The sequence below is a fragment of the Palaemon carinicauda genome, chromosome 12 (genome assembly GCF_036898095.1).
Source record: "Palaemon carinicauda isolate YSFRI2023 chromosome 12, ASM3689809v2, whole genome shotgun sequence".
Taxonomy (NCBI): domain Eukaryota; kingdom Metazoa; phylum Arthropoda; class Malacostraca; order Decapoda; family Palaemonidae; genus Palaemon; species Palaemon carinicauda.
Window position 1 is genome coordinate 11739773 of NC_090736.1, and position 13413 is coordinate 11753185.

Consider the following 13413-nt stretch of genomic DNA (forward strand, 5'->3'; position numbering starts at 1 on the left):
GCTTCAAAGATTGTTGGTACAAGGAAGCACCAGCACCCTCGCCTGAAACGTCTAGAAACAGGTCCATGGATTTAGCATCAGTGGAGTAGTCAGGGTATGACAACATGATGTCTTCCTTCATCAGTTTCTTCAGGTGCTCAAAGACACAGTCCATATCCACGTCCCGTTTCAGTTTTCTGGCATCTTGAGATTTCTGTCTTCCAGTTTTTGCAGATAATAGTTTGCGTATTTATGAGCACATCAGGATGAACATCCGTTGAAAGTTTACTAGTTCCAGAAAACCCCAGAGCTCACACACTGGTAGATTTAGGGAAGTCCTCTAGTAGCTTGCGCATACCAAAACATCCAAACAGATGTCCAAGATTTTTAACCTCGGCCTGAACCCAGGAGCACTTCCCAAGTTTTATTTTGAGCCTGTGCTTCTGGAGAGTAGCCAGAACTTGTTCTACCAGTTTCAGATGTTTCTCAAAAGAAGCCCCAAGAGATTAAGATGTCATCAGTGTAGACGATCATCATGGCCTTTGGGAACTCCTGCAGGATACTCTGCATTTCTCTCTGGAACACTACTGGTGCCTTCTTCCATCCAAACGATAAATGTTGGAACTAATTGCCAGTGTCTAAATAGGTCAGGGTGAGTCGGGTGGCTTTCAGACGGCCTCATGACGAATGGGTTTCTCATTCTGTATTGTCTAGATCCCAAAGGAACTCCCTTGGCCCTTGCTCTCCTTGGTAAATTGGGAAATTCTCTCTGTTGGATATCATAGGAAGGGTTTTTCTTGAGTCAGATCTTCTCTAGACCAGATTGCGGAGTTTCTCTTCCTGGCTGGGAGAATTTCATCCCAGTAGCAGTCATTAAGGATACCCCTTAGACTTGAGTATGGTCTATCAACGGACGGGGATAGACCTCTCCGTAATATTGTAAACCAGGCAGCTGCTGACAATTTCATCTGCTGATGTATCTCAACAAGTGGTTGATCCTGACTTTTTTCATGGGATCACATGGATAGTATTCAACCCTGTTTTGTCCACTCAGGTTGACCCTGGTGGCTCCCAGATGGCCTCATATCAAATGTTCTCCCATTCTGTTAGCTCTGTCAAGTTCCTGAGATATCTTCCTATGGCCTTCACTTTCCCAGAAATTGATGTGCAGTAGAAGAGAATTTTCTTCGGTCGTAACATCTCTAGCGCAGATCATGGTTTTCCTCATCTTCTTCACTGAGGGAAGATCCTTTCACTCGCTGTTATCAGTCTTGAGCATAGTCTTCCAACTGAAGGGAATAGACCTTTCCTATCATAGTTGTCTATGCTTGTCAAGAGCTTCAAAGAAGTCTTGAATCCCAGGACCTCAAGCCCCGAAGAGGGAAGTGTCCCTCGTTCTCAAGGCTTGAACGGCCATCGCTTAGGGTTCTGACTCTCATGACTGTCTCTGTTGCCTTAGCATCGAAGGAGAGATTAAGCGAGTTACGCGGTCGTTGTGCCCTAGTCTCCCTCACCGAGGGGTGGAAGGAGCTTTTTTCTTAGTTTGGTGACGGTGCGTAACCAAAAACCTGGAACCTGCCTGGGCATGACCTAAGGCTCAAGCCTTTCTCCATCCCCTCTTTGCGTGAAGCATATGGTGGCATTGAGAGGTAATAATGCTCTTGTGTTTCGTGAGAGCTCTTGAGATTGTATCTGAAGAAGACCCATCGCCACTGACCTTAGTGTCAACGACTCTTCTTTAGTACTGGCAGAACTAAGAAAGAGGTGTCTAGAAAAGCAATCTCTCTGACTTCTTGAGACTACTGTATTCATAATGCATGCACTTCAACCACATATGGGGTCAAGGTACCAGCTAGAACCGAAACTCATCACATCAAGGGTTGCCCCACCCTTGCCTTCAAAAGAAGTCTTGCAATCAGCCAGGTGTTTAAGATTAGGGTCAAGAGGAATCTTGCAATCAGACAGGTGTTTAAGATTGGGGTGTGTATGCATCAGACCACCTTCATAGCCTTTCGTATACATGAGTACAGCACCCACAAGTCCCTTGATTCCTTTGTGTGTGGTCTTGTGGTGACTGCTCAAGTAATTGTGTAGCTAGCCCAGTCCCAATGCAGGATGGTAGATATCTTGTCTATGGTAATGTTTAGATGTAAGTCTAGAATGTCTTGCTCTTCTCCATTCTGTTTTTGCTCCCCTCTTAAGGATTATGTGGTCAAAGCTTTACTCACTGGATCTGACTTGATGCTGGCAAACTACACTTCTGATTTCCATCTTTTAAAACCTAGAGAAGTTTCTCCCTCCCCCATCCTCACCTAAACTAGGGGGAGGATGGTTGAATACAGTATATACCAACCCATTGATCATCATATGCCAAGTACAGTATGTTATTTCGGATTGCAATCCCCTTTCGGGAAGGGCAATGCCTCCTTTGACCTCATATCAATCTTCTTGGACAAGCCAGGCCCTATCAGTCTATTCATGCCTATGTTAGATGATAGATAGGAGGTTGCTGGAGTCATATTCACTCATAGACAGCACCAGGTAGATTGATATTTCCAGAGAAGAAAAAGAACCAACCAGTTTGGTTCTAGGGGGACTGCCATCCCAATCAGTGAGTCTCCCTACTTTAAGGACGAAAGGTTTTAATACATGAACAAAAGAAAAATTATGAAAGGTTTGTATGTGTAGGAACAAATTCAATAATTTAAAAGTAGTTTGTATTTTTTCTAGCTCCTGTATGCAAACTGGGTCCTTTAAGTTAAACTTCCCACCTCAACCTTCCCCCTTCTCAGTCCTGAACCAAAAGGTCATAAGTGAAGAATTTTTAACAGGTGTGGGGGCAGGGCTCCTCGCCCTTGCTCACCACTTGTCATTAACTACCTCTAACAATTTCAATGGATGTTGCTACTCACGCTTAAAACATTATCCCTAAATAAGACTCAGGTTTGTATGGCTTATGAAAATACAAATTACATTTGAAATTTGTATTAATTTTTTTTTTATTTTACAGGCATCTACATACAAAATTAAGCAGCTTTTCCCAATATATTCAGAAGAAAGATTGGCTTCTGTCTTTCAGGTATGTTTATTATTGTAATTTTTAGTTAAGCACATTTAAAACAGTTGAAATTTTAAGCATTCTCTTAAAATGATATTCTGTATATGTCAGTAGTTAAGGCAACTTTGAAATAAGACTTGATTTATAATTTAGGCCAATTTTCATGGTTTTATTTTGTATGTATGGTGTAGAATGACCAATAACTAAAATCCTATCTAAGATTGTACAAAATCAAAAGGCACAATATACTACTGTACATTATTGACATGAATTATTTTAGTGTCTTACCCAACATTCATCGTGCTATACATTTTTCAAACACAGCCTGGCTGATAAACTCAAAATTAGAGGACTAAGTTTTTTTTTAAGACTAGCCTCTATCTTATAACCTAAAGAACTACTACCACATTGAATGACCACTTAAGGCTGCCACTTTGAAAATTTCAATTTTTCATCTTGCCAATGGTTTGGCACACATTATATTTGGTGATGCTGATTCTGCTTGAGGATTTTTCATGCCCTATATGAGGACTTTTGATGGTGGTGTGTTTACATTAAGTTCTTAACTTTATATTGAAGGTGTCTTCTGAAATAAGATTTTGTGTACATGCAGCCTGTAATAAGACCCAAGTCTTAGTTTTACATGCAGTTTGGTTATGGGATTGATTAGAAGAGAATAGAGGCCTCCCAGATCAAATAATATTAGATTTACTAGGTATGCAATAAGAGTGATGCCAAGAAAAAAGATGAAAAGAATTAAGTGTAAGGCTGTCAATTTATAAGATGGTAGCTTAGCTAATGACAGTATTTTGGTCAACATTACTCTTTGCTCTTTTACTGTTGATCCATCCATATACCAAAGGCACTTCCCCCAACTTTGGGGGGTAGCCGACAACAACAAGAAACAAAACAAAAAAGGGGACCTCTACTCTCTACGTTCCTCCAGCCTAACCAGGGACTCGGCCGAGTTCAGCTGGTACTGCTAGGGTGCCACAGCCCAACCTCCCACATTTCCACCACAGATGAAGCTTCATACTGCTGAGTCCCCTACTGCTGCTACCTCCGCGGTCATCTAAGGCACCGGAGGAAGCAGCAGGGCCTACCGGAACTGCATCACAATCGCTCGCCATTCATTTCTATTTCTCGCACACTCTTTTGCCTCTCTCACATCTATCCTCCTATCACCCAGAGCTTTCTTCACACCATCCATCCACCCAAACCTTGGCCTTCCTCTTGTACTTCTCCCATCAACTCTTGCATTCATCACCTTCTTTAGCAGACAGCCATTTTCCATTCTCTCAACATGGCCAAACCACCTCAACACATTCATATACACTCTAGCCGCTAACTCATTTCTTACACCCGTTCTCACCCTCACCACTTCGTTCCTAACCCTATCTACTCGAGATACACCAGCCATACTCCTCAGACACTTCATCTCAAACACATTCAATTTCTGTCTCTCCATCACTTTCATTCCCCACAACTCCGATCCATACATCACAGTTGGTACAATCACTTTCTCATATAGAACTCTCTTTACATTCATGCCCAACCCTCTATTTTTTACTACTCCCTTAACTGCCCCCAACACTTTGCAACCTTCATTCACTCTCTGACGTACATCTGCTTCCACTCCACCATTTGCTGCAACAACAGACCCCAAGTACTTAAACTGATCCACCTCCTCAAGTAACTCTTCATTCAACATGACATTCAACCTTGCACCACCTTCCCTTCTCGTACATCTCATAACCTTACTCTTACCCACATTAACTCTCAACTTCCTTCTCTCACACACCCTTCCAAATTCTGTCACTAGTCGGTCAAGCTTCTCTTCTGTGTCTGCTACCAGTACAGTATCATCCGCAAACAACAACTGATTTACCTCCCATTCATGATCATTCTCGCCTACCAGTTTTAATCCTCGTCCAAGCACTCGAGCATTCACCTCTCTCACCACTCCATCAACATACAAGTTAAACAACCACGGCAACATCACACATCCCTGTCTCAGCCCCACTCTCACCGGAAACCAATCGCTCACTTCATTTCCTATTCTAACACATGCTTTACTACCTTTGTAGAAACTTTTCACTGCTTGCAACAACCTTCCACCAACTCCATATAACCTCATCACATTCCACATTGCTTCCCTATCAACTCTATCATACGCTTTCTCCAGATCCATAAACGCAACATACACCTCCTTACCTTTTGCTAAATATTTCTCGCATATCTGCCTAACTGTAAAAATCTGATTCATACAACCCCTACCTCTTCTAAAACCACCCTGTACTTCCAAGATTGCATTCTCTGTTGATAATTTACCTTTTAATGTTTTTAATTGACTTGTTCATTCGTGGGCTCCATTTTCCTCACCTCCTGTCTCAAATGCCCCTTACCTTATCGAGATAATATCCTTTCCCTTCACTTTTGGAGTTTGAGCTGTTACTAATAGCATAAATTGATAGGGTGAGTTCCAAAACCTTTAGAAAAGTGTTTTTAAATTCATCTAATTTTTTGTAGAAACTTTAGAACTGAAAAAAGAAAATATCGAAAAGCATGATGTAGGTATGCATGTGAAATTCCTTGCAAATACGTGCAATTGTACAACATCAACAAATTGCAGAATACTGAAGAAGAAAGGAAAAATCAAAGTAATTGATGCTGCAAAAAAGGTGCTTACTTTTACCAAGAATCAGCAGCGTATTCTAGATAATGTTGAGAACTTGCTTCTCATATGGATCAGTGAGAAGCAATTACCAGGAGATACAGTAACTGAAAACATGGTTTATGAAAAAACAAAGTTTTTATATGCTGACCTTTTTAAAAAAGTAGACAGGTATGTCAGCAGACTAAGAAAAAGGAACATTCAAAGCAAGCCTTTGCTGGTTTGAAAACCTCAAGAGAAGAGGCATCCATAATGTTATGTAACATGATGAGGGTGTGAGGTCCGATATTAACACAGCAGAGGTATTTTTGTATTAATTTAAAAGTTTTGTGAATTCCGATTCTTACATGCTGCTTTAGGTTTTTAATTGCGACAAGACCGGCCTGTTTTGGAGGGAGGTGCCCAGTAAGACCTTCATTACTGCAGAAGAGAAGGGAATTTTCAGTCACAATCCAATGAAAGACTGTCTAACCTTGCTGTTCTGTGCTATTGCCAGCAGGCATTGCAAAATCAAACCTCTACTGGTGTATTACTCAAGAATCTATGAGCCTTTAAAAAGTGCAAGATGCAGAAGTGGAGGTCAAACAAAAAGGCTTGGGAGATATGCATTTTGTTTAGTAAATAGGTCAATGCGATTTTAAGTTTTGAGGTCAAAAAGTACCACATGGGTAAGAACCTCACTCCAAGCCTTGTTGCTTATGGACAATGCTCCTGCCCATCCTTCAGACATTGAAGACAACCTGATGGAGAAAATCAAGATCAAGTTCCTGTTGTCCAACACCAATCCCATTCTCCAACCCATGGATCAGTAGGTGATCTCAAACTTCTAAACACTTTACATGAAGTCAATGTTCCAGCAATGTTTCGAAGTCACCGAAGGGAGCAAGCCCACCCTGCAAAAGCTTTGCAATGAACTTTTCCACATTGTTAGCTGCCTGAAAATAATTAATAAAACCTGGGAAGGGGTCACCAAGAAAACCCTCAAATCTATATGGAGGAAACTGTGGCTTGAATGCATTGCAGAATGGGATTATGAGGGTTTCCAAATTGTGGACTTGGGCAAGACAGTGGTGTTGCAAGTGAACTAGGACATATGAGCAGATGACGACCCAGGAGCTGTTGGGGTTACATAAGGAGCAGTAACAAGAGGTAGTGGAGGATATTTCATCTGAGAAGGAGAAGGGACAGGGTGACAAACCTCTCGCTTCGAGTGAAATACTGTTAGGGAAATGTGAAAAATGTGGAAAACCCTGCAAAATTTTATAGAAAAACATCACCCAGGTAAGGGTTTGACAGGGCAAGCAGATACAGTAATCTTTTTATGGACAGTGCTGTCACATTTACTCACATTTTTAAAGAAAAGACAAAAACAGTCATCTCGAGTTAAGTTCCTTGTCAAAATTGACCATAAAAGTTTAAATAAAGATGACACACTGTCCAAACAACGTAAATTAAGTGATTAAGTTTGTGGTATTTTGAACTCCATTCAAGAGAGAGAACTCCTGATATTTTACCAATGTTCTCATGGAGGGAGATTCTCCCTCTAAGCAATAACCCCCTCCTCCTCCTCTCTCGTCTCCCTTATGCCAGCCACACCTCTCCTTAAAGTTAAAGTGAGAGTTAATTTTGTCAACACTGTACAGTATTTCTATTCATTTATTATGAATTATTCATTTGTATCCATTTTTGATGATAGGGGTTGTAATATTTTTTTTTTAACTAACAATACAAATCTTTAAAACTGAGTGTATACTGTATGTATTTATGAATATGGGGAACACATCGTGTTCCTTTTATTTCTTATGGGGAAAATTGTTTTGATTAACAAGCATTTGGGCTTGTGAGCTTCCTCCAAGAATAGATTAAACTCATATATCGAAGTACAGTACTGCTGTATCTGTAGTCCATTTTTCAATTTTCTTCTGTCTAATGGACAACTTGAAACTCTCTCCTGGACAAAAGACCATTGATGCTAGGAATATCGCAACCATAATATATATGTTAGAGTTAGTATGAAAAAACTTCTGTTATATAGAAAGTTGCAATTATTTCACTATTGTACTTATTTTGTTATTGCAACAACTTTATTTTTTTCTTTTTTTTTCAACAGAGCTCAAGTAGTAGAACCCATTGGGAGGACTGATTGGGGCCAGAACAACAAAATAATTATGCTTAAAGGAAAAATAGGTGATAAGTAATCATTGATACATAAAGTGTAGTGTATTTACATGTATTTTAGTCTTGGAGTAATACTGTACTGTAATATTGGATATATATTTTTTCTATAATTTGAAGGAAGGCTGGCTAGAATATTTCTGCCTTAGCCATTTCTTAAATGAATATTTTGTATGTGAAATGTTATTTTTATATAGCACTCAAATTTTATTGTGATAAAGTACATATACAAAAATGATTTTCTAGAATCTCCAGTTCCATAGTATTGCCAGATTAGTAATTTAGTGGACTATGAAAGAACACCTCTTAATGCCTAGTTATACACATCAGTATACCTTTAACCTAGTCATTATTCACATCCTTTTTGCTTAAGAGTAGGGAACTACAGTGCTACACATTTAAGGAAATGATAATAGAAAACTGTAATTGCGAGTACAATCATCGGGTTATTTTTTATGCTGTATGTGCTACAGGTACACAACTGCTGTGGTTTCTCTGTTTAATTTCCCAACTACTAAGGGAAGTTCCATTTATTTATTGCATTAGGCTAAATAAAACTTATATTTCATATACCGTAATGAATATTGTTGTTGGGTTTACACACATTCATACTGTACTTTTAACAAATTTCTGAAAGGTGATGTAATTTTTGCCTTGATTTATTGATGTTTTATAATTTTTATTCTCAAAACACTTATAAAGCATTTATATACTTATTTTTAAAGGGTGACTTTTATGATCTTTCTATCATCAGAAAGAACTGAATATTGCTTCATTTAAAATTCGCATATTAGTTCTTGTAAAGTTTTTTGTGTGTGTGTTACTGTACAGTAAATTTCATTAAATGGTTAAAAGGATATTGTCCCCTAGTAATGAAATTTATTGAGCAACTTAAAAGCACATACAAATTCATTTTATCTTTTTATCTGTTCTTACAGGTTTTTTCTATTAATCTAGCTCTGTAGGCATTAACCCTTTTACCCCCAGGCTATTTGGAAATTTCCAACCCTTAACCCCCAGGGGGTTATTTTTTTCCCAACACATTTTGCAGTATATTTTTTTTAAATTGCTCTAACAGCCTTAATTTTTGTCATAGAGAGGTCAGGTTGGTCTCATTTTCTTGGAAAATGCCTGAATTTTCTCAAAAAATTATCAAAAATATGAAAAAAAAAATTTTTATAGCATTTCTTTGCAAGGACGTACCGGTACGTCCATGGGGGTAAAGGGATGGCTTTTGTGAAACGTACCAGTATGTCCTTTGGGGGTAAAAGGGTTAAGTTTATTTCTTAGTATTATATTTTTTATTGATTTGAAATCAAAGTCAACACTGTTTCTTTTCATAAAGATTATGTCATATATCTATAACGGTCTTTGTAACCTTATCTAGTTTCCCTCCGATAGAATGCTGAATAAATTGATGAACATGTTATGAAAATATCAACTGCTGACTCACAAAAAGGAGAGATATTGTTGTACATTTTGACCCTAGTGGTAGGTAACAGATACCTGTGAATGACTTAGAACCACAGATTATGGCTTCCTCACCCTGTAACGAGAATGAAATACTCAGAACCCTTACCAAGTAACCGTTGTGTGATCATTCCATCAACCGCCCCATGGAGAATTTAAAAATGGTGGTAAATTAATAAGAGAAAATTTGTCAAAGCTGATGAATTTACTGTTCTCTAGCAAATCTTTCTTGCCAACTCCCTTCCATTTTGGAGTCAACATAGTCTTCATTCTTGATGGTTTTGATGGAGATGATAAGCCATACAGTTACTAGTGGATGATGAATGAATTACAAGATAGTAATTACCTAAATGCATGGCATGGCAAATCAAAATAGTCTCATCCCTGTTTCCTCCTACCTGTTCATCATGCTTTGAACAAAAAAAATCTATATCTGTCAGGAAATTAGATTAGATATGTTAATTTTTACAAACCTTATGAAGCACTTTATGAACAATGCTTCACTAGCTCTGTAAAAATACTTCACCTATTATTTAGTGATAGGAAAAGGTCCTTCTACATCGTCACCACTGCTGTAAATTTCCACTGGGGCTGTAAAATGTGTAGAAGTTTAAGCAAATTCAGTGGTTAGCAGGAGAATATTTCTTTTAAGCTGAAGAACGTTTTGGTGGGGAGCTGTTTTCCACTTCATTTCCTCCCTGAGGTTTATGTATCGAGAAAAAGCTTCTTACATGGCAAGCACCAAGGATTGGTCAGTGTGAAAGGCAGGATCTTTTAATGCCTCTAGCTACCATGATATGTTCCCCAGCTTAAGGGTGATGCAGTTTCCTCACGCTCATCTTTTCCTTTTTTCTTTTTGCTTCCTGGCTGTACCAAATCCTCAAGTTCCTCCTTGGTCAGCTCAGTACTTTACTCTTCAAGCAGTTCAAAGACCTCATTCTCAGCCACTTCTGGAGTTTGATGGTCATTATCTTTCTCGGTTTCGTGATTTTCTTTACTGCTTCATTGAAGGCATCATCAGGACCAAAGCTCTTAAAATCCTTCACACTTATTGGCCACAAATGTTTCTAGCAGGCATTTACATTGTGGCTTTATATCCCTGAAAGATTTCCTACCACAGAAAGGCAGTCAATAATGGTGAAACTTTCAGTATTGCATAACTTCTGGGTTGAGATTGTCATCCATATTTGGATTGAAGTATGACTATCACATATTTCCTGTAATAGGTATTAAATTTCTTAGTGATACCTGGTCCATCAGATGGATAAGTGATATGGTGTTTGGGGAAAGAGGACTACCTGTACATTATCATAGAGAACTTGAGCAGATGTTGTCCGGGAGTACTGTTGAGGGCTAGCTGCCCCAGGTACAGCTCAATCTCATACAGGAAACAATATTTGAACCAATCCAGAAACTGCTCCCTCTTTGTTCATGCCTTTATATTGTACAGTCAAAATACTGGTAGTGGGTTCATGATGTAGTGCTGAAGTTCATGTGGGTTTGCTAACTTATAGATAAATCCAGGTCGGACGAGGGGACCACAGCATTACTATGCAATATCAAAGTATATCTTGGAAGACAAAGGAAACGACACAGAGTAGAATGGTTTACTTATGCAGTCACCAGAAGAAAGTACTGTACTCCTTTATCAATTTAATGAGGATAATAAAATAGAAGTAAGGTGGAGTTTTATATCCTTGGCCATGTAGGCCTGGGGCTTCCAATTCTTCTAGTGCCTTGTGAAGCCTAGTTAAATGTATGGTGAACTAATCTCTCTTAGGGAGTGTGAAGAGCATGCCCAAATCATCTCTATCTACCCCTCACCAAGATCTCATCCACATATGGCACTTTGGTAATCTCTCCTATTCTTTCGTTTCTGATCCTGTCCTGCCATTTAACTTCCAATATTCTTTTGGGGGGTGTTTGGAAGAGCCTATAGGTCTATCTGCTGATTCATCAGCAGCCATTGCCTGGACCTCCTTAGTCTTAGCTTGGGTGGTGAAGGGGCTTGGACGCTGATCATTATGTATATATGGTCAGTCTCTGGGGCATTGTCCTGCTTGATAGGGCAATGTCACTGTTCCTTGCCTGCGCCATTCATGAGCGGCCTTTAAACCTTTAAACCCTTTAAAGTTGATTTCTATATTCTATGCATTGTTGTACATGTCTCTAAATGAAAATTTGGTTGGTATTACTTCTACGAAGTAGTGAGGCTGAGAACGGGTGTAAGAAATGAGTTAGCAGCTAGAGTGGATGTGAATTTGTTGAGGTGGTTTGGCCATGTTGAGAGAATGGAAAATGGCTGATGAATGCAAGAGTTGATGGGAGAAGTACAAGAGGAAGGCCAAGGTTTGGGTGGATGGATGGAGTGAAGAAAGCTCTGGGTGATAGGAGGATAGAGGTGAGAGAGGCAAGGGAGTATGCTAGAAATAGGAATGAATGGCGAGCAATTATGACACAGTTCCAGTAGGCCCTGCTGCTTCCTCCGGTCACCTTGGATGACCGCGAAGGTAGCAGCAGTAGGGGATTCAACGCTATGAAGCTTCATCTGTGGTGGATAATGGGGGAGGGTGCGCTTTGGTACCCTAACAGTACCAGCCAAACTCGGTTGAGTCCCTTGTCAGGCTGGGAGGAACAGAGAGAGGGAAGGTCCCCTTTTTTCATTTGTTTGATGTCAGCTACCCCCCAAAATTGGGGGAAGTGCTTTGGTATATGTATGTATGTACTACTACATTTTCTAAACCCTGCTTGTTATCTCTCAGCTTTTCATCAATCTTTCTCTTTAGTCTCTTTAGAATAAGCATACTATATATTTTCATGACCACTGACGTAAGTTGGATACCTTTCTAATCGACAAAATTAGATATAATGATTTTATTCTTTAATTTTCTTTATACTAGTACAATGTATAATCCTTAAGCTTAATGTCAGTAGCCGTCCCTCAGTTGATAGAGGTAAAAAAATCTTTGTCTGGAACTGTACACTTTACAGGTCCACCAGCATGGCGATTGGCTGTTTTGTGCATGTGCTCATTGGAAGCTGCACACGAAGCTGTGAGGGAGAGTGAGCACTGTCGCTCCCGCAGTGCTGACCTTAGCATGCTGGTGGAAGTTATTTTTTTTTGTACTGTGTGTGTGAGGTACTTGAATGCTGTAAAATGTAGAATTAGATTATTATTTTACTTCCAGCTACTACAGTATATATAATCCATTTCAATGTAGAAAAATTTCTTCAGTTGTCATCTAGAGACCAAGGGGAAAATTATTGATCTGTTCGCACAAATCAAAACATGAAAAATGGATTTAATTTTTAAATGATGGAAGAGGTGAGAGAAATAATTCTTGCTTGGTATAAATACAGCAGTGATAAATGTGTCTATATAGATGGTAGTAGAACTATACTAGATGTTGCCAAGTTCATAAAACAAGGGGTAAGAGGAATAATGGTTTCCATGTATAAGTTTAAGGATGATAAAGGTGACTGTAAGTATTAAAGGAATACTGTACAATTTTTAAGGTAGGGGTGAGACGAATAATTCTTCTCATGTATGAATGTGAGGATTTTAAAGGTCAAGGTAACAATTGTAGCAGTGCAAAAATACAGGATGTTGGAAAGTTCCTGAAGGAAGAAACAAGAGGAATAAGTCGTCCCTTGTGTAAATGTAAGGATGGTAGAGGTGAGTAAAAGAATTGTTTAGGTAAATCATTATTAATTGTTGCAAAGTTTCTAAGGGAAGCTTTAAGAAGAAAAAGAATTCTCCAGTATAAATGCAAGAGTGATAAAATAACTATAAAACTTTTTGGGTACAACATTACTAGACATTGCAAAATTCCTAAAAATGGGCGAGAGGAATAATTCTTCCCTTATATAATTGTAGGGAAGATAAAAGAAATGCCAAGAGAAATAGCTCTTCCCTTACACAAATTTAGGAGCGATAAATGTGACTAAGAATTATAAGGGTACAACATTACTAGATGTCACAAAGTTCCCAAATGAAGGGGTGAGGGGAATAATTCTTCCCTTGTCTAAATTTAAGTTGAATAAAGGGGACTGCAAG

The 13413-nt window shown here is 39.0% G+C and overlaps 1 protein-coding gene across 5 annotated transcripts in view; it reads left to right on the forward strand.

Annotated features, from left to right (window-relative positions):
* LOC137651222 (uncharacterized) overlaps window positions 1-9251 on the forward strand; it is a 171221-nt gene extending 161970 nt beyond the window's left edge. For all 5 annotated transcript variants that reach the window (XM_068384418.1, XM_068384419.1, XM_068384417.1 and 2 more), the window contains 2 exons: window positions 2990-3058; window positions 7822-9251. In XM_068384418.1, coding sequence (XP_068240519.1) covers window positions 2990-3058; window positions 7822-7854 — 102 coding nt within the window. In that variant the 3' untranslated portion in view covers window positions 7855-9251. The remainder of the gene's footprint in view (window positions 1-2989; window positions 3059-7821) is intronic.
* Window positions 9252-13413: the final 4162 nt, after the last annotated feature.